A 22,404-nucleotide genomic window follows, 5' to 3' on the forward strand; every position below is an offset into this window, starting at 1 on the left:
CATGCTCCAGGCTCTGAGCTGTCAGCACAGATCCCCATGCAGGGCTCAAACCCACCAACCATGAGATCGTTACCTGAGCTGAAGTCAGACCCTCAAACAACTGAGCCACCCAGGCACCCTTAGAATCTTTTATATAGAAGTGGCGTGAACATTAGAAATTAGAAAACCACACATTGACGCCTTTTCTCTCTTCTTTACCCGAGTAGTTAGTTGTGCCTGCCTTCTTTCTCCTTTTATATAATCATAGGTGGTAACATAGGTTACCTTTTATATAATATATATATTATATATATATTATATATAATATATATATAATATATATATATATATAATATATATATAAAAGGTTCTCCTTTTATATAATCATAGGTGGTAACAAGCAAAATAGGCTAGGAGAGAATAGGCCTAACTGGGAAAGTTAAAAAATACATTATTTAGAAGGACAGGCCATGGGAAAGAAATATGGTGTTTACATTTTTTAAAGATAGTTTAGTGTGTGCAAAAGTATCCACATTTGAATAGCTGTAGTTTCAATCAGGTTTTACAATAGCCAGTGGCTGAGAGGTTTTTTCCTCCAATGTTACTGTTTCTATAAAACATCCTTGCATGCAAAGCAGGTTAAGAAAGGGCTGCTGTAAATAAAACTTTGTGTCTGGGGCGCCTGGGTGGCGCAGTCGGTTAAGCGTCCAACTTCAGCCAGGTCACGATCTCGCGGTCCGTGAGTTCGAGCACCGCGTCGGGCTCTGGGCTGATGGCTCAGAGCCTGGAGCCTGTTTCCGATTGTGTGTCTCCCTCTCTCTCTGCCCCTCCCCCGTTCATGCTCTGTCTCTCTCTGTCCCAAAAATAAATAAACGTTGAAAAAAAAAAAACAAAAAAAAAAAACTTTGTGTCTAGCATATTCTACATCGAGAGGCTAAATGCTGTTGGGCAAAGTGCTCTAAACATGTTTAAAAGCTTACTGTTAGTAGTTGAAGCTCTTGAAAGCCCGGTGCCTTTGTTTGTATAGCCACAGTATTAATAAAGTCAGGAATTTAAACGAGTGCTAATAGTCCTAAAAGAGGTATTTATTCTTAGATGTGCAAAGGGAAAAGAGGATTCAAATTCATAGCTTACTGCTTCAGTGCACAGATTTTGTCAAGAGACAGGTAAAGCAGCTTACTTATGCTTTTTCCATCAACCGACTCCTACCCTAAAAATTAGGTGAAGATTTTAACTTCTTCAGTGTCCTCTGGAACGTATGCACATAGATAAGTCACCCTCCTAAGATGTAACATCACTTGAAACTTGGTTTTTTCAATTTCTAAAATTTTATTTTAAAATAATCTCTCCACCCAATGTCGGGCTCGCACTCACAACCTTGAGATCAAGAGTGGCATGGTCTACCAACAGAGCCAGCCAGGTACCCCTTAACTTGTTTTTATTTTATTTTTTTTAACGTTTTATTTATTTTTGAGACAGAGAGAGACAGAGCATGAAAGGGGGAGGGTCAGAGAGAGAGGGAGACACAGAATCCAAAGCAGGCTCCAGGCTTTGAGCTGTCAGCACAGAGCCCGACGCGGGGCTCGAACTCACGGACTGTGAGATCATGACCTGAGCCGAAGTCGGACTCTTAACCGACTGAGCCACCCAGGCACCCCTTTAATTTGTTTTTAAAATGCAATAATATATAGCACTTACATGCTACATGTGTATATCGTTATTATTCTAGAATTGACGACCAACCATTAGTAATTGTAATCAGTATAGTTTTTATTTAAGTTGTCACTTTTTCCAAATAGATTGCATTCTTTCTACAGAATTCATGTAGAAAGTGGAAGGGGCTAAAGTGTGTCAGGTTTAGAACAGGAACCCATTGGAATTCAATGTTACTCGGCTGGAAATTAATAAAATGTTGAAGTTTTGTTAAACAGTACCATAGTCCCCACCTAATCCAGTGGGGATATGTCCTAAGACCCCCCTTGGATGCCTGAAACCACAGATAGTACAGAACCCCCTATATATACTGTTTTTCTCCTGTACATAGTAGGAGAATGTTTAGCTTCTAAACCAGGCACAGAGATTAACTACAAAAATCATAAACTAGAACAATGATGCTGTAATAAAAGTTAGGTGAATGCAGTCTATCAAAATTACCTTATTGTACATACTCACCCCTCCTCTGTGATGACGTGGGATGAGAAATATTCTACGCGATGAGATGAAGTGAGGGAATGTTGTAGGCGCTCTGATGTGTAGTGTTTAGCTACCGTGGACCTCCTGACGATGTGTCACAAGGAGGATCATCTGCTTCTGGACTGAGGCTGACAGCAGGTAACTGACGTGTGGTGGGGGGACCTAGTGTATTTGAAACACGAGCAGAGCGGGTCGTGCAGTATAGCACATCCTCGTTGTTTAAAGGGTTGTCACCGAGTCTCCCAGATATTTAGCACAGATGTGCATTAATAAACAACGTCTCTCACACACAGAAAATCTTTGATAGATTTTATTCTCCGTATTTGGGTAAGGGTACAAACTCTAGACCGTGGCTGTGAAGTCACGGTGGTAACGCTGTGCTAGAGATGATGGCTGCAGGTTGGCTGAGGAATAAAAACGCAAGAAAGATGGGAGTGGCATATGCAGTTGCTTCTTATTTTAGGATGTACAGAGAGTCTCTCCGGTAAGTACCACTCCAGTTGTCTTCATAATTCAGTGTTTGGGAAACCCAAGTGTTTTCCACTCATCTATGAAATCACCCAGTCGGCAAGCAAAACATCTTTGTATAACCTATTTCTAAATACATGAGAAATAAAAGGAAGAAAGGAAAAGGATATATAAACTCATGCTGTAGTAATTCTAATGCCTATCTGTAAAAACATGTGGTCGTAACAATTGCTATCTAAAATTTTCATGATTTGCAGAAGCCGCTGATCACTCCCACGTTCATGTCTGTTTGCTTGGTCATCTAAAGATGCTTTTCAGATTTCAAAAGATTAGCCATTATTGTTCTCTTTGTGCCCCTAAGGAATTAATAAAATGCACATTGATTTCCTTCCTTCTCAATGCTCCAGTTAAAAGCTAAATAGTGAAAAAAATACAAGAAACATTATCTTGGACACCTTTTTGCCATAACAGCAAGAAATATGCAATATAAACAGAACTCAAGTTTTATTTTTTTGTTGCTTTTTTTAACAAGACTGTCAAGAATAATACAGGTTCCGTAGCTCTAACCTCCTTAAAGAAGATGACATTTAATTTGCAACAAATACCTGCTAGCGAAAAGGCATTACTAGCATTTTAAAAATTTGTAAAAACTTGACAAAATATCTCCTAAACAGCAATCTTTCTATTTGTAAACAAAATAAAAACAACTGGTTTATCCAGTTTTCACTGCACGTCAAACGGGTGGTAAAGTGATACAGATCATCTTTGATTTTAAAAGAAGAATAATAAAAGCTAAACTAAATTAGACTCCACATATTACAGTCCCAGGGAATATTTTTGGAGGAGAATGATGTGGGTGGGGGCGGGGGGGGGGGGGGTTGGGGGGGAGGGTGGTGCTTAAAACAGGCTAACACATGACATCTATTTTAACAGTCTTTTTTCATTTACTCATATTGCCTTGATACTTTACAATTATTTTTTTCCTACAAGTTAACAGTACTGTTGCTGTACAATCCATAATTGTTTTTATTTCTCTAAAGAAGTAAGTGTGATCCATTTCCTATCAGTTGCATAAACACACTTGAAACTTCAGGCATAATAGGAGGGTAGTTTCTTTCGGTTTCTGAGGGCTTCCCTCTGTCACATCAGAGATGTTAACAGCTTGGCCTATACATGCATGCTGCCAGAGATGGGTGGTACAGGCACCTCCTATTTCAAGAACACAAATGGAAACTAGGTCTGCATGAGGACAAACCACACCTGGATGTCTGTGGCAGCCCTTATATTTATTCCTTCACTTTGCTGATATAGTCAGCGAATTTGGAGACATTTTCTTCCTGCTGTTCTAGGGCATCTAGGACAATGCCCATTGGTGTCCTCTTCAGGCCTATTCCCTCCATTTTATTCTCCAGTTTGTTCTTGAGGTTCCGAAGTCTCAATGACGCGTGGATGAACATCACTACGGAAAAGAGAAACGTGGTTAGCACGGAAGCAACGGCTCTTTGCCCATTGCAGCCTTAGGCTCCCCATCTTCACACTTTGGGTCAACTGCCACGATTAGCTGTAGTCCAGTCTGGTTCTCTAATTTACCCAAGTCCTCACATGGATCCTTGGACTTGATATAAAGCTGTTTAAGTCATATATTAAGTGTCCTTTGTGTGTGAAGGAAAACACAGCAGGCAGGACTGTCATCTGCCAAACACACTTTCTCTTTTTCACGTTGATATTGTTACCTTTTTAGCTGCCACTTAAATGGCTTGAAATTCAAAGTGAATCAGTGTGATTCCAACTTACATAAAAACCTTACACAAAGTTTTCCAGAAAGGAATTCATGCTCAATTCAGGGATTATCAGGGATGATCAGGTGAAGTCCTCCTTGGAGGCACCTCTTGAGGCATTTTTCCAAAGTGATGGATATAGATGTATAGATAAAAACTAAAGGTTTTACACATGTCAGGTACCCTAAAGTTTCCTGAATTTGCTTGATCATTTAGAATTATGTTGTTTATTGAGAACTATTCCCTGGCCCCTCTCCTGGACCTCCTGAACCAGAACCTTAGAGGGATGGGCCTGGGATCTGTATTTTAAATAGGCGGTGTATATATATATATATATATATATATATATATATATATATAAATACTGCGGTGTATATATAAATTGCCTGCAGAGCTGTTACATAGGCAAATCCTAGGTCTCCACCACCCAAAATTCAGACCAGTAAGACTGAGGTAGGTTTCTACAATGTAAAATGCTAATATTCACTCTGGATGAATCTCATATAGGTGATCTTGGACCATCATTTTAAGAAACACTGGTGTGCATTTTATCTGGAGGCTCCCAATCTAGACTGGCCATTGGAAACATTTGAGGAGCTTCCTAAAAATACAGGTTTTGGGGAGGAGCACTGTCAACTCACAGACTCAAGATCTCTAAGGGATATGGCTGGGAAATTTGTGCTTTCTACAAGTGTCCTACATGATTCTCAAAATCATCAAGGTCTGGGAGTCACTAATCTTGTCTAACTTCCTTATTTTATAGATGAGTGAACGACAGCCCATATAGGATACCTGGTCCAAAGCACACGGCTAGTTTCCAGCATGTCTAGGAAGAAAAATCTGGACCCTTGATCTCTACCTATGATACATTTCATTACACTGGCCTGTCTCAGGCCCTGATGTAGAAAGGCACTGAAGTTAACAAGCTGTGTGTCAAAGCAGAATCTTTGAAATACTGAGCCTCTAGTATATAGGGTAAATGTGAGGAAAATATTTAAAAGTCTTAACTTTGCTGATTGAAATATGTTGTCCAACAAGGTGTGGGATCCATCTATAAATATTCTGGGCTTAATCTCACATATCCCCAAACAAGCAACTGATTTTATTTAATGGAAAAAATACACATGTGAAATGCTATTAATAAGTTAAAAGACTGTTCCTGTCACTTAATATAATCGAATTTTAAGTAGATTTCTGCTGATGAGACTGGAACTATATCTGTTCTCTATTTCAGGTTTCAAGTGTTTGGGATCTCAGCAAATAATGCATGTAAAATTTAGAAAATATCTAGTTCTCTTCACCAGAACTGGAGTACTTGGTAACTATATTCTGGGCCAATTGTTCTTACAGACTTAGGAAAGTTGGACACTAAACACGATATGCTGAGTAACTAGAGAGTAACTAGTTTACTTCCCAATGAAATACATTCATTCTTGCATCAGTATGAATGCATCAGTATGAATGGCACTTAAAGATTGAGAACGGACTTGAATATCAGACCAATCTGGAGGCCAGTGCAGGCTGTACAACTTTCTTGCTGTGCGACTTGGGATTTGTACTTCTTTTGTTTATTGTTGTAGCCCCAGAAGAGTGTCTGGCACAGAGCAGGCACCCAGTAGACCTAAATCTATGGACTTACTGCACCATTAGCCTTAATCTGCTGTTTCAGAAACTTGTGATAATTTTGCAGACATGTCAACATATGGAAGAAACAGGGTAGGATATTCCCAGTGAACAATTGCTCCTACATTTTTTTTGTTTAAGGCACAAGAAGACTGAGGTTCACTTACGCAACAAAGGAAAAGTGATGCCAAACACAAAGACCATGACTCCCCCGAACATGGATATGAGGAAGTAGCTGGCCAACATGACCACCATGACAAATGCTGTGGGGTACTGCTTCTTCATCCGGCGGAGGATGTCTTTGTTGTGTGCTGCCCACACAAACCCCGTGAACACCAGCACCACTACAATGCCTCCAAGGATCATGTTGAAGGGGCTCAGGAACCTGGAATGCGAAAAAAACGAGGGAGCCTGGGTCAGCAGTAGTGGGAGCAGGAAGGGAAGATCAGAAAGGTAAGGAAGAGCAAATCAGGTGTTGAGTACTTACTCGGCATTCTATCTAAACTGGCTCATTTAATCCTCATAACCCGATGAGGCAGATGCTATTAATTTATTTCTCAAATGAAGAAAGTGAGGCACAGAGGTGAGAAAACGGTGGAGCCAAGATTCACACTTGGGTAGTTTGACTCCCACCAAAGCGGTCAGTCCGTCTCATTAGAGGTCCACAATTTTCAAAGACTCCCCCTCCCCCCGCCCCCGCCGGCCCCAAATCCATACATGGCTTTTATTGCATCTGTAAAATATCACAGACAAGTCTGAGGACACGCTGTATGTCCCTGCAGCGTGATGTTGACATTTTCTGAAACGTCAACAGTCCTATGGCCGAGAGTGGTCCTCATTCTTATAGTAATGGTAGCGAAGAGCTAAAAGGCCTCTTAAAATTTAAAAGAGACCGCCTCTTTTGAAGGGGCTGTTTCACTTTCATTATCTCCTGGGCTCTGGTGCACATCCAGTACAGTGCTCACATATTTTCTGAGCTCTGCAGGCTTATTCAAATCCTCACAGGAGTTGCCACGACAGATGCAAGTCACGTGACGGCCTCCGTGGGCCAGATCCAGCCTACTGTCACATATGTGCTTGCATTGGATGGTGTTTACAGAACTTGTATTTGAATCGCGCTGTGTTTAGAAAGTCCATAAAACTTGGGATTTCTAACTTCTCCTATAAACAAGAAAATCTAACAACAGTAGGCCCACTTTTCCACATGTCAGCCACTGGCTGGAGCACCTTCTCTTTCAGACAGAACAAATGCTCCCCAATTAGCTCTTGTCCTCCCACAATCTCCTGCATCTCTGACACAGAGGCCCCCACTGAGCTGCCATTGATCGTTGTTTTTCTAACAGCTGCCCTGCATTCTCTCTTACATAACCTGCCTGGCCCATGGAGGCATTTGAGTATATGACTCTTGGCAGAGAGAATCCATTATAACTCTTTAAAAGGGCTGAGAGTATCATTAGGGGATGGGTTATCAATGGAGATTTCCAAGCACAGAGCCTCTGGCTTCATTGTTACGGGAGTCAAAGGTTACATTACTGTTGATAATAAATTAGAAAACTTAGATCCAGTATTTCATAAGAGAGAATGACTGGGTGTTACAGCCCCCACTCTTACCCAAACCCACAGTGAATACAGAACCCTGAATGTGACATTTGTGATCAGCAAGTCCCATGAGCTACTAACTTCTTACCCTCACAATAGGCTTGACGCGTATTTTACTTGGGAAGGACAATGAGGGTCAGTGTGTTTTCATCATGCTCTGAATAGCAACATAACAGATTTGGAAATGAGGGACAGAAGCAAACGGGGCAATGGAAAGTGAAGCCAAGAGCTTACTTTCACTGAAATAAAACAGACGAAGGATTCATACTCAGAGCAGGATTCATATTCGGGATAACTAAGATTCTTTTTTTTTTTTTTTTAATCCCTTTAAATTGTAGCTCTGATTCTACCTTCTGAAACATAAAAGCTATCTGAAATAGTTTCAGATAAGAGTAAAAGTATCACATGCCTTAATGGGTGAAATTGGGTGTATAATCAATGTGAAAGTGCTTTGGAAAAGTTAAAAAGGTCTATTAAAATGCATGCTATTAAACAATGGTAAGAGTAGTATAGGAGTACATAATTTGAAGTTAAATCCCATAATAGTAAGTTGCTTATTTCATTCAAAACTCTTGCAAATACTTATCCTCCTACAGGCCATAAATCTCTTCCTCAGAATAGAGTCTACAGAAATAAACAAAAATGCCAAGATTGAGTTGTAACAATATTCACATGAGTGGCATGTGATTAAAAAGTTTTAAAAATAACGTGTATGGCCAACAATTGCCTACAGGTGGTATATACAGCTATTTTAAATACTTAATAATAAAAGAAGACACTAATAATATATTGAGTGGGCAAAAGCAACTGTAATTCTGTTAGGTGGAGATAGATATATACATGTGATATATATATACATATATAGATATATACATGCGATAGATATATATACATATATATGTGTGTGTATATATATATATGTGTATATATATATGTATGTATGTATATACATATAGTATAGCTCAGAAGTAGAAAGCTTCACAATTAGTATATTATTTTGTAATTAGAAATAAAATGAACATGCAACAAAGGAAAATATAAAAATATGAAAGCAACTGCTCCCTGATCCCAACCCAGGCTTGGCACAGGCTTGCTACAACAGCCTATCTTTACTTCCGTCATCTCTCCAATAACATGAATGCAATTTCAATTCATACTTCATAGCGAAGCTGTTCCTTCTCCGACCCAAACCTTGGTTCCCTACTCATTCTGCAGATCTTCTTCTAGCCAGGGTTCACCACCCCACTCCTCCAGGCTTTTCCAGTACGCAGAACATGAACTATTCTGTCTGTCCTTCACCACTTCTTTATCATCTGGGGGCCACAAGTCACTCTGTACTTTTCTCTCTTTTAAAATTTTATCTGGGTTATGCCCTATCCGCTGATTTAAGCCCAGAATCTGGGAAAGACAATTATAGGCCTGGAGAAAGGAAGAATTAGGACAAAAATAAAATCTTTTTCAGCAGGTGGTGAGGAAATGGAGTGGAGAGGCCCAGGAACTGTCACCGATTAATAAATCTCATTCCTAGCTCTCAAGAGATTCCAGAAGAAATTATCCTGAAAGACTACATTGGTTATACAGGGGTAGTAGCATCATGGGTAGCTTACCCCTAGTTGTTTATTAGTTTCACCCAAATATTTTTCAGCTGTAAAGAAAAGCAAAAATCTACATTAACTCAAAAAACTACAGTGGAGGGTTCAAGTTAAAGGAAACACTTTGCATAAAGTGCAAATAAAAGATGGATGGTTGGATGGTTGGTAGCAAAGTAGCAAAGGTATCCTACTCAGTTCTTTACAGAACAGCTATTAAAATGATTCATGAGGTGAAGCATAAAATCAAGAGTATGCCAAGCTTTGTCTATTTTTCTCTGTTGAAGTAAAATAGGCATCTATGCTGAATGTCTAAATAAAACCCAGGACAAAGAACAACAAAAAATCCAAGCCTGACTCAAGCAATTCCAAATCTGCTTGTCACCTGTTCCTGTTCTTCATAGTCAAGGGAAAAGAACAGAGCACAGAGCCCTATAGAACTGGTTTTAGCTTACAACACGCCCAGCCACACAGTCTATAATTAGAAAGTAACCAAGTTTCCAAGCTGGAAAAAAATGAGCAAAGTTACTTGGAGCAGAAACGATGCCCCCCTTCTTCTGAAGTGCCATTCCATTCTAACAAAGAGTAAAATTTGTACCGCTCTAATGCCTTGGCGCCTTCCTGCACTTGGAGGAAAATAAAACACCTACACCACCCTCTAGAGTTTAATTTCATTTTCCAATGAGTGCAGGAACTGGGGAGCCAGTTCTTGTCTGAGATGAGCAAAGCTTTTAGTCAACAGCGGGGCTCTTAGTCACAGCGACCCACAAGAAAGCCCAAGAACCTTTAGGAAAAAAAACTTCCATAAATATGCTACCCCAGCTTTCGTGGGCACAATTGCCACTGGGCTCTGATGGTGGAGTTTCACTTACAGGTAATCCCTGAAGGAGGAAGGGAGGGAGGAAGGAAGGCAGAGTGGTAGAAGGGAGGGAGAAGGGCAGAGAGGAGTGGAGAGGACAAAGGGAGAGGACAAATGTAACTTTCTGTCCTTGGTGGAAATGGGACCTAGTTTAACAAGTCAAAAGCATTCAGTATGTTTTCCTCTTGTGGGATAAAAATATATACCTATATGCATACACATCCTATTCCGTAAGTAAGTCAGTAAATAAATAAATAAATGTAATGGTTAAAAATTCTAGTGGAAACATCCACGGTTGTAAAGAGGTTTACAGTCCCATCACAGAATCCTGTAGCAGCGCGTTCAAAAATAAATCAGTTCAGTCCCGTTGCACAGATGAATAAACCAAGGCCCAGAGAAGCGAAGAAACCTATTTCTAGGGGTCTAGGGGAGAGAAAAGGGTGCCAGCTGATGTAAGTGTGACAGCGATTCATACTATAACCCGTTGTGCATTGTTGAGCAGCTTCAGGAACCTCCCCCATGCCTTCTCAGTATTCTTCCAGTTGGGGTCAGCAATGAAGCATCGTTCTGGGAAATCCCGTGGCATTCTCACTTCTCTCTGAAAGAAGGTTGCTGTAAGCAGATGTGGACACATGTCCTGAATGTACCAACATGAGTCGGGTAGCTATAGCTATGGTTTTAGCACAAGTCCCTGAAGGGGGAAGAAAAATCTTGGCTGGTCACAGAACTTCAGAGCTAGGACACATCTTGAAAAATGCATCTCATTCTACATATAAACAAGCTAACGAACGGACAGGTTAGTAAGTAGGTCCTCAAACCCATCAACTATAGAGTTGGCGATAAAAGTTTACCAAAACAGAGGTTCTCAGATCAAGTCAAGGGCACACCTGGTAACTCCTATCACACTACAATGCCAACAAGAGTCAAAAAGGCAGTGAAACACTTTCCGGGCAGGGGAAGGAGCTTCGCATCGAGTTCCAATTTTCTAACCCAAAAAGCTATTTTTGTAGTTTGGTTCCTGAGGAAGCCTGACTCACCAAGAAAGGGAGGGAACAATTTACTCACAGTGGATCTGTCTAAATTGGTGATGTTTTGCTGTAGTCCTGAAACAGCCAGAGGAGTCACTGCAAATATGAATCCACCCATCCATTCTCTTGCTTCTCCTTGCTCTTAGAATAAAAACACAATTCGTTACACATTCTCCACGGCCCCACAGGGTCTGGCTCCTGCCTGCCTGTACCTCCAGGGCTGCTACAAACAGTTGTGTAGTTTGAACCCAGGACACGGAGGCGGAGGCCCAGCTGAGGTAAGCGGGGGGGCGCCAGTCCAGGCCACAGTTCACTCACTACACAATCTAGCTTAGACTGCATCTGCCAGGAGTAAGGGGTGTTTTTAATAATGAGTATGAGGGGACCAAGGGCTGGTAGCCCAGCCTGTGCTCTCCACGTACACGGCCTCCTGATTCCACACCCCGTCCTCTGGGGTTTCTAGAACTCGCCCTGGGTCTGGCCCCCACAGGCCTGCACACAAGCCATTCTTTGCCTGAGTCACTCCTACTGCCTTCAACTCCCAGCCTAATCCATCTCTCTGACCACGTGATAGCACCATAGGCCTCACTTTCATTGCCCTGATCACAGAGGTGGTTTTACATTTACCTGACTGAGTGTTGGATGAATGTCTGTCTCGCACTAGAGATGAAGCTCTCTGACGGCCGGGACTGTAACATTGTCTCCCTGGCACCTGGTGCAGGGCCTGGCATACAGTAGGTATTCAATACGTGTTTGTTGAAAGAAAGAAGAAAGGTAAGTAAGGATCTAGCGTACTTTCATGTTATTTAAAAGAAGCCCAGGAACTTTCCATGGCCACGAGTGAAGTGATGGGAGATTTGTCTTGGGTGAGTCACTCTTACTCTCATTGTACACTAAATATCACTGGAGAAATAGTCCCTGTCTTTGTACCTTCACAGAGTTGTGATGAAACAAACAGAGGAAAAAGAAAAACAGGAAACTTTATGTCAATGCCCGTGCAGATGGGAGTTCGAATGACCATGACATGTTCGGATGGGGTGAAAGGGCCCTTTGGCTGGCTGGCAGGAGGAACTTGGTAAGTCTTGCCACGAGTATGGCTGGGGGCCAGGAGGGAGAGTGGGGTGGCGCAGCGGGAGACTTGTACTCCTGCACACCTGTCTATATAGGCCCCTCTTGCTCTGTGACTCCTCTGATAACCCCGAGGGTCTCCCATGGTTGCTTTAGCTTCCCTACCTGGCTTCCATCTTGGCAGGAAATATTTCTGACTATAAAGTATAAATGGAAAGGTACAAATCAGTTTCGAGTCAACACGATCAGTGTCGCCTAGGCCTAATAATCACCAGGCAAAGGAGCCTTCACGGCACTGAAAGTGGGATGGGAGCCTCTTTTGTCACAGAAAGGGCATAGTAACCTAACGTTGAGATTTTCTTAACCAACTGAAGTAGGAAGACCCATAGTATTTATTGCATTCTTGCTGTGTATGTATAGCTATTGCATCCTGGGTACTTGGCAACATGAAACTAAACATTCACATCCAAATGATCCATCGTCTTTGCAGCAGTTGGCAGGTCAAAAGTATTCACAATAAGACATATCTTATGAACCTCCATGTTTTCTTTTGTGTTTATGAAGCTAATGGCTTCTTTTATTTTTAATAAATAATAAATTGGGCCTGGTTTAGAAGCCATACATCTCATACTTCCCTCAGTGATGCAGCTTCAAATAACAGCATACAAGGCTCTGATTAGATGACAACTAATCCCTTTTAAACGTTGCATCACGGCAAATTTCTAACATATACAATGGTAAAGAGAATAGTATAATGGACTCTCGTGTATACTAATCATTGCTTTCAGCAATTAGGAACCTATGGTTACCCTCACAACAAATAATGCTTTTAAGCTGCAGTAGAGAGATATTTGTTTACAAACTGTTCTTTCTGAATCCTTTTAGTAAAGTAAATTAAATCGCCTTCACATGGCAGGTTCTTACAGCGCTGGCTGAGGAGGCTGGGGTTGGGCAAATGCAAATGAGCAAATGCAAATGACACATAATCTTCCATCTTACAAGTAGGCTCCTGTCCACCTCCCACCAACACCCAATTTCTGCCTTCCCTTCTGTTTCTCTGAGGGACGAGCCACACTCACGGCACACTGAAGCAAACAAGTAGAAGCAGGAACCAAAGCCTCAGTTTCCCACTCCGGATGGACCTTCTGCCATCTCGGTGTCCCCGTTAGTGAAGGCTCCATCTAAGAGCAGGCTGAGAAATCCTATTTATGGTAAACACTTGCAGAACAGAGAGGCAGCCTGCAGCTTTTGTCCAAGATCACAGGCTTGAAAGTGTTCTCTGAAGTAAGAGAACAAGCCCAACGCAACAGACAGAGGAGGATCTTATGGGTATGTATTCTGAAGCTGAGTGATAAAGGGGAGAATTCATTTGCCCAAAAGAAAAACAATAAGAAATTCCCAATAGTGCTGCACAAATTTGGTATTAAGTGGATAGGTCAAGTTCATCTTTTAGAACTCAATTTCTTATACAGAGGTCTTGGCCCCTACTAAGTAGATTGAGAGCTTTTGCGTTCTACAAAAGGGGCCAGGAATCCCAAATATGCTCATTTGCACACTTATCCAGAATCACTGTAAATCCTAAAGTAGGAAAAGGAGACAGAAACAACCAACCCCCGACTGATGGTGGCGGGAGTGTTTTTTTTAAAAAGTGTGTGGGGAGAAGCCAAGAACAAGGTTGCATAAATGGTGTCCAAGGATTTAATGAAAGACAACCCTTATTAGATGAAGAATTTTGAGATTAAAATTTTATTGGGTGTTGACAGACCTCGTAAAGTTCTGTACTCATAAGAAGCACATCACCCGTCAGGGAAAGACATGCCAACATTGCATGTGCATACCTCAAGTGTACATAAAGAGGTATGAGAGAGCAGGAGAAGATGAATTCTGGGAGGATTAGGAAGGCAGGGTGGAGTTGTATTCCTGCTCATATCCTCAGGGCCTAGACACTGTATGACACGGAGTAGGTGCTGAGTAAAAGACATGTTGGCTGCAGGTGAGGAAGAGAAAATTATAATTACCCTTTCCTCTGTCTACATACTCAATGCCTTCCCCATTTTTAATACCTGAGTTTTGAAATTTGGCATCATAATGTACAGGAGAAATGAGATAAGTCGGGTTGAAAAGAATCTGTTTGGGGCACCTCGGTGGCTCAGGAGGTTAAGCTTCTGACTTCAGCTCAGGTCATGATCTCGCAGTTTGTGAGTTCGAGCCCCGGGTCGGGCTCTGTGCTGACAGCCTGGAGCCTGGTTCGGATTCTGTGTCTCCCTATCTCTCTCTGTCCCTCTCCCACTCGTGCTCTCTCAAAAATAAACATTAAAAAAAGAAAAAAAAAAAGTAAAGAATATGTTTGTGTAGGTATTTCTGCACACTTGCTATGCTTGTATAAATATTAATTATTATGTGTGTAGTTTCATCTTGTAGCCTCTAGATACTACGCATGATGAAGGTAGGGATCACAGATTCTTATTCTGCACTGTATCTCCTAGCACAGTGCCTGAGAAGTCAGTAAATGCTTCATACTCTGTGGAGTGAATGGATAAAACAACAAAACTAAGAGTAATATTGTAGCATTGGTGTTGAAGCTGATTAATCTCAAAAACCTTTCCACTAGGTTTTGGCATAAAAGCACTGCAATTGATTTCATCTACAAATGTTTTAATACATTCCGACTCAGAGCATCCCAGGGCTCTCTTACCCTGCTCTTCCTTTACCATCTAGAAACTTGGGGTTTTCATCCTTGCAGCATTAAAAGGTATAACCCATCGGGCCATTTTTTAATACCAAAGGCTGTAGCCAGAAGGCTTAGAACGTATTATAGGACCACACTCATTCCGAAGAGATTAAAGCAATGCTCTTTTCAAACAGAAGTACCAGCCTTCCAGAAATCCCTTGCCATTTCAAACAACAGGTAGCATAAAGTGGCAGCTGCAGGTTTCACCCTCTGGTAACACCTCCACAGGCCACATGGTGGAGAGGTGCTCCAAGAAAATACAGGCTCATTTGTTCAGCGGCTACACAGTGCTGTCTTAAAGGGGAGGCCTGAACGTACACAAATGAAAATAAATGAGCCTGTTGGCTACAGATGCACTGGAGTCATTTATATGTTTGAAAATTCTGTGTGTGTTTGGCGCTTCTGATGCCATGCCAGGAAATAAGAGTCCTGATGGCAGGGGGGAATTTGTGAGAATAAGACGGGCCAATAATTACAAATGTATGAGAGTCGGCTGTTCAGATGAATTAGATTAAATAGGAGATGCAGAATATTTGCAGGATGATTTAACAAAAAAAGTACTTCATATCAATAAAGGAAGCTACTATTTAACAGCAGTTTTTGGTTCTAAGTAGCCACATGAACTCCAGCCTTTACATTGGTGAAATTGGGGGTTCGATGGGATCAGTACTTCTCAACTTCCACTTGGGGATGTATATCAGAAACTACTTGGGGAGTTAAGATCCTGGACCATTCCAAAAATGATGTATGTAGAATTTCTGAAGTTAACACCTGCACATATGGGTACATTTATTTAAATTTTCTCAATGTTTCTTTTGAACCAGACCAGACCAGTGCTTCTTAAATTTTAATGTGCCTATGAATCATCTGGGAGTCTTGTCAAAAAGCTGGCTCTGATTCAGTAGGTCCCAGCAGCTGGGAAGAGGCCTGAAATTCTGCATTTCCAAACTCCCAGGGTGAGAGAGGCTGCTGTTCCATGGCCCGGAACAGATTTAGATTTCTCCAGCTCCACTCTTTTGGCATTCTATTAAGCACAAAGCAATTTCCATCCACAATCAGACTGTATCCCATACTGAGCATTTAAACTTCAAGTGTAGTTAGGTGTTGCCTTTGTGTTTCACTTTGAAAATAGAGGCAGAGACTTGTATTGCTGTGTGTGAGGTAAGAAGAGTATCTAGGGGTTCCTGGCTGGCTCTGTCAGTGCGGCACTTGACTCTTGATCTTGGGATTGTGAGTTTGAGCCCCATCTTGAGCATAGAGATTACTTAAAAAAAAAAAAAAAAGAATATTTAGTGCCAAGACGTATCGTGTCAAGGATGGAGACGGTAAGTTAGGTCCTCTTCAATCTTGATTTTGAAAATGCAAAGCCACTTTCAGCAAGACACACATTTCCCAGCTTGTTATTTACGCTATTCCTTTTAACCTCTTCTGAAGTGATGCCTGAATCTCAAAAGGAAACTGAAGTCTTCAAGGAAAGCAACCCAAGTGTTTACAAGAAGCACAAGTTGCAATTATGGCAAAACCACTGAAGTGTATTCATCCTCTAATACTTCTAAGAGAATACACAAGTTGTTAGAATTTCAAGTAAACCTGTAACCTAGAATTTAATATAATAACAGCAGCTAATGTTGAATTGTTATCACTTGCTAGGTCTTTTTTTTTTTTTTCAACGTTTATTTATTTTTGGGACAGAGAGAGACAGAGCATGAACGGGCGAGGGGCAGAGAGAGAGGGAGACACAGAATCGGAAACAGGCTCCAGACTCTGAGCCATCAGCCCAGAGCCCGACGCGGGGCTCGAACTCAGGGACCGCGAGATCGTGACCTGGCTGAAGTCGGACGCTTAACCGACTGCGCCACCCAGGCGCTCCACTTGCTAGGTCTTAATGTACTTTATATTAACTAAAGTCATACAATTCCTATTTTATAGGAATTCCAGAGCAAGTGAACTTTTGAGCAGAAAACTAAAAAAGCAACTGCCAGAATTCTGTCAAAAAATAAAAAGTCTGAGTCGGTGGAATCAGTACAGTCTTCCAGGCAGATTAATAAAAGAATGATCGCATAACAAGTTTAATAAATCAAGGATAATCATCAAAGCTGTGTAAGTTTCAAATCTGCTGCATTCTTAGGTTTGAAAAGTCAGAAGCTGGGAGCTAAAACCAAACTGTTTTGCTAAGTAACTGCCAAGAACTCTGTTTTTGTAACTTGTTATAAACCAACTTATTTAGTGAAGGTGATCACTAAATTATCATGATTTTCCTGGCTACAGAAACTGGAGCAGGTGTAGTTCAAAGCCAAGGTTACCACCCCTGTGATTTCAACCAGGGGTGATTTTGACCCCCAGGGGACACCTGGAATGTCTGGAGGCATTTGTGACTGTCACAGCTGAGAGCCTGGTTGCTAGTGTCATTCAGAAGGTAGACAGCAGGGATGTTGCTAACTGTCCTACAATACACAGGACAGCTCTCTACAACACAGAATTATATGATCCAAATTGTCACAGTGCTGATGTTGAGAAAACTTGCGGGAGAGTATTTCACCGAAATTCAAGAAATTCGACAAGGGCAATAGGAATTAGTGAAGAGCTTGACTTCTGATCTTTTCTAAATTGAATGTTTTACATGACAGTAATCCTGACCAACGGGTAGCAAGTGCTGTCAGCAACGACCCAGTCGGAATCACTTTAGGAGCATCTCCTTGCTATGTACTAACTAACGTGCTGCTGTGTGCTTCAAAATAATTTGTTCCATTAGGTAGGTTAAAAGCTGCCCCCGTGATTACGTTGCGGCCTTCTGTTCATTTATTTACATTTGCATTCACCAACTAAGCATCTGCTCTATAGTAGGCCTCAGGGATACAGTGAATAAAAATAATGATAACCACAACAAGAAAAAGAAGAAATAATCACACACTAAACCCACGGTCTCTGACCTCAAGGAATTTATAGTCCAGAGTAGAGACAAGGAAACAGACAACTTAAAAGCCTGTGAGGTAACTACCAGGAAAGATAAAGGCACAGGTGTGTGGCCCAATTAACATAAGAGAGTGAGGGGAAAAGGGAAAATGTTTCCTCAAAGACATGGTACCAACCCTGCATCTTGAAGGGGAAGCAGGAGTAGGTAAGTTGGCAGCTGGAGCTTGGGTGGATACAGCTGCTGGGGTAAAGGTGCTGTCTACGTTTTTCAGTAATCTCCATGATCATACCAAATGATGAAAAAAATAATAAGTAACATTTGTGGAACAAAAACTAAGAGCCGGACACTATTCTAAGAACCTTGTTTGTATTAACTCAGGTAATCTTCATAGAAGCTCTATGAGGGTGGGTATTATAATTAGTCTCATTGATAGATGAGGAGGCTGAGGACCAGGCGTAGTTCAAGTCCACGCTTACAGAGCTAATGACTGGCAGCTGGGATTTAAAATTCACTTAATCTGGCTCTGTTGCTTGCACTCTTAACCACTACTTTCTACTATTTGAAGAGCAGGAGATAGGACGCCTTCAACAAGGGCTGTTAGCTAAGAAACTTACTCAAAACTAATGTACTAGCTTAGTGCTAGAGTAGACCTACTGAGAGGAAGTCACATGCCTTGTAAACCCTGCTTTTAGAATGAAGACCGACCTTATTCTTTTTTTTTTTTTCATATGGAACACTTAACAAATTTGCATGTCGTCCTTGCACAGGAGCTATGCTAATCTACATATCATTCCCATTTTAGTATATATGTTACTGAACTGAGCGTGAAGACCAAACTTCTACCCATGGATTATGAGGCCCTGCCTGATCAGCCCTCATGTACAGATTTATCTCTATCCTAATCCCTCTTACTGTCCATTTTTACCAAGGCAGCCCTTTGTGTCTTCTTTGGAGCTAGATGAATAGGTGTTTGGTTTTCCTTCTTCCTTTCTGCAATCCACAAGAACGGGCTCTCTCCATCCTCACCCAAGCCAGTTTTCAACACAGGAGCATTCACAGTTGAGGCTGGAGCCTTCTAACAATGCCCTGGAGGCCCCTCCTTACTATTAGGGGACAGAACACCCTTTGAACACGGTTCCTTATCCAGTAAACACCCAGGCGACATTTTCACACACACCGTACCAAGATGTCATAGGAAACTATCAGATGCCTGTAGAGGATCCAGATAAACAGCTTCTAATACTGCTCTGACCCACCCATCTACTGACATCATCAAGAGAGGAGAGTTCTCTTTAGAATGAGAAATGTTCCAAAATCAACTAAGCTCTCTGACCCTGAAGATACTTGGTTTCTTCCAGGTTTAAGAGATTATAATTCTAAACCTCATGACTCATAAGAAGATGGCATAGTAGTTAAGAGCACAAGACTGGGTCTGTGACTTTAAGCAAGTCATTTATACTCTTTGAGCCTCAGCAACAATAATAATAACAATGATGATAATATGTCATCTCACCTCATTGGGTTGTACAAAGTAATACAGGTAAATTACTGAACAAAGTACCTGGTACACGGAGACCTCGATAAATGATTGCTTTTGTTGTTATTAGATTATAAAGAAAGAAAAAAGTCATTTGTGGAAACATTACCGAATGTGTGTTTGTGGACACAGAAAACAGTCAAGGATCATATACCAAATCCTCACTGCAGTATGGAGGAAATCTCCTATTTTTACACGCATGTAATTTTCAGAACAATTTACTTCTGGCCTGTATCTTTTGTATGGCTTTAAAAATAAGGTCAATAAAAAATAAAGATGGCTCTTTTTCACTTTTATCTTCAAAAATGTCACTGCCAACCAACATTTCCTATTTGAAAAGGAGAATGGGAAGGCCAACACTCCAAACTGCCCGAATTAATAGGCTAAGGCACCATAATGAGGGAGCTATATTTAGCCAGGGGGCTGGACCCTGACCTTCACAGTGAAAAATGGATTCCATCAAAGTCTGTGTCTGGTCTGGGCAGTACACCTCTCTGAAAAGCAACCGTTTCCTTGAACATTTGATGGGTCTGGGTCAAACTTTGCCGATTAACGAAGTTTGGGGGGCTACCTCAAAAAAGCCTCACCTCTAGATCACCAGACAAAATGTCTGGATTGCTTCTTTCCCAAGGGGGATCAAAGAAAAAGAAAGCAAACCAACGGATACAATCCTATATACTACTTGGTTTTTGTTTTAAAGACATTTTTTTAGCATTCTGGCAAAGGAGCCTCAAGCATAAGGTTAGGGGAAGGTTCTGGAGGCAGCTGCCTCAGGCCTCTTGGCAGCCACCCTCCCTCAAAGAGGGCTCAGAACCTGTGCCCTCCACACACTGAGCCATTCTCAGAGTTGGTGATTCCTCAAGCAACACAGAATGAGGGCCTGTGTCACTGTCTACCAAATCCCACCAGTGAGCGTTCTCTTCCGCATGGGGGCAACTACTCTGAACCACATCTGGAAATTGCGAACTCTCTCTCTCCTCTGTGCTGGGTACTTGGTCCTACGGCTTCCCAACAACTGCCACCTGTCCATCGGCTAGAATTCATGTCTGATTGATCTTGTTGTGTTCCGAGCCTGGCACAGAGAAGTGACTCAATAAGCCAAAGACCAGCAAAGCAACTCAAGAAACCACCCTCTTTGGCCTTTCCCACCCCCTCCAAGTTTGGCTCTCTCCTCTTTCTTCCAGGCCAGCTTGCACTTCCCCTCTGTAATGGCAAGCGCGTTCCTTTATAAAGTCTGAGGCTGCCTCTTTCTTTAGAGGGGCGTAGAATCGGCCAGATCTAGAATATCACCATCCTGCAAAAGTAAGAGAAGCATTTCTTAAGGGGTAAACTACAAGAAAACGTGGTTTCTAGTAAAGCAGGTGCGTCTGCTGGAAGCGGTGGAGTCCTATGTAACACAGAACACTTTCAGATCAGGCACTGAAAAGGCCTTGAATATACCGACACCAGGAAGTGAAAGCAGAAAGAGTAACCACGTCTGACAACTCCTGGATGAAAAAGCAAGAGAACCCCATTCCTGGGGTCAGCGCAGCCGTCACCCCACACTGGGAGATGCGTCACCAGGGAACACCCACCGTCTTGCTCCCAAGCTCAGATTCCTTGTACAGTGTGGAGGGCACTACGCAGAGAGATCGACAAAACACGTCCCTCCTTAGGTACCCTTTTTACACTAACACCCCAGAATGCAGAATCCGGATCCACACCCCGTCGCCCAAGTCTCCCAGGGCGGCGCCCATTCCCACCAGCCCCAGGATAGGGTTTCACCACCTCCCTCTTTCTTCTTATTTTTACAAGACAGGGGCACTGCGAACATCTCCTTCAGCAAGTGCCTAATCAGGGTACAGAGAGGGGGAAAAAAAAGTCATTTTTCTTGTCCGAAGCTGGCAAAATGTCCTCACCCCTAGGAATCCCCCCACTTCTGGGCCCGAGGCGCGGGATGGAAAAGGGGACCACAAGACGGCTGCGGCCTCGCCCTGACAAGTTTCCACTGGCTTGACCGCTTGCACTTGCCAGGGCGGAGGCTGGGTGTGGAGAGCTTTTCCACATCCCGGGATCTTGTGCACCGGAGCCCCACAGTACCGCCCTCGATCGGCGCCCCGGAGGGGGACCCCACTTACCCCACAACGGAAATCATCATGGCAGCCACCACCAGGTAGTTGGTCTGATAATACAGCAGGTTGCTCACCACGCGGTTGTTCCATTTGGAAATGTCCCTGAAGTCCGGCCGGGCAAAGCGGTCAGAGCCAGGGAAGAAATCGTCCCAGGCACGGAGCGGAGCGAAATTCACGTCCATGTCTGGTCTCTCAGCTTCTTGTTCTTCCCCCTCTGGAATCTGGCGGCGGCGGCGGCGGCAACCGATCAGCTGAGCTGGGTTGGAGTTGACAGCCGCTCTGGCTCAGTCGGCTCTGAGGTTGGTGAGCAGCGGAGCGAAAGAAATTGGGAGCGGGCGGGCGTTTTTCCTCTTCTTTACTTCTTGATTGGCTCTGAGAGGTTGGTTACAGGAAAAGTGGGGCCTCGCGGCATAGCCAGGGGCAGAGTGCAAAATAGAGATGAAATGATAGAAAGAAACCAGCGGAAGTCCCCAGGCTGAAGCGAGATGGCAATTACTTCCCTACCAGTCCGAATACACACAGCCTCCTTTAAAATATCCCTTTTGAGTCTTTAACCTAAGAATGTTCTAGACTTTAAGGAAATTTTTTGCAGCTGTTCAGATGCCAGTCTAAGAGAAATGGAATGGAAGGCAACTATAGTGTTACTGAAGATGAGCTGTTTTTGAAAACTAACTAGTTACTAACCTCTGCACATCTGAATGCAATTCTCATGCTTTGTGTTTCACCATGAGTCACTGAGTGAAATCAGATTGGCAAAATGGGAAAGAAGGACGTGTAGAATGGAAAGGCTGTTTTTTCACTTCTCTCTCTTCTGCAACTCTGTCTTTTCTGGACAAAATTATTGAACTACTGTGCTATTCTGATACTGCAGTCACTCGAGTCACATCAGCCTTGAGCTGGGAGGTCATTCACATTTGAAAGCAAACA

The 22,404-nt window shown here is 42.3% G+C and overlaps 1 protein-coding gene, 1 long non-coding RNA gene and 1 other non-coding gene across 3 annotated transcripts; all 3 read right to left on the reverse strand.

Annotated features, from left to right (window-relative positions):
* Positions 1-2,466: 2,466 nt before the first annotated feature.
* Positions 2,467-21,773, reverse strand: ARL6IP5 (ARF like GTPase 6 interacting protein 5). The gene is made up of 3 exons (XM_040454482.1): positions 21,484-21,773; positions 6,209-6,426; positions 2,467-4,099 (listed from the first exon to the last, which is right to left on the reverse strand). Exons 1-3 carry the CDS (start codon positions 21,657-21,659, stop codon positions 3,927-3,929), a joined length of 567 nt encoding a protein of 188 aa, XP_040310416.1. The 5' UTR covers positions 21,660-21,773; the 3' UTR covers positions 2,467-3,926.
* LOC121016737 (uncharacterized) lies at positions 6,691-14,413 on the reverse strand. Its single transcript, XR_005784415.1, has 2 exons — positions 11,744-14,413; positions 6,691-11,257 (listed from the first exon to the last, which is right to left on the reverse strand). It is a non-coding gene; the product is annotated as an uncharacterized LOC121016737 (long non-coding RNA).
* LOC121016908 (U6 spliceosomal RNA) lies at positions 18,552-18,655 on the reverse strand. The gene has a single exon (XR_005784524.1). It is a non-coding gene; the product is annotated as a U6 spliceosomal RNA (small nuclear RNA).
* Positions 21,774-22,404: the final 631 nt, after the last annotated feature.

Source organism: Herpailurus yagouaroundi, unplaced genomic scaffold, assembly GCF_014898765.1.
Source record: "Herpailurus yagouaroundi ecotype Mexico unplaced genomic scaffold, PumYag 213, whole genome shotgun sequence".
NCBI lineage: Eukaryota > Metazoa > Chordata > Mammalia > Carnivora > Felidae > Herpailurus > Herpailurus yagouaroundi.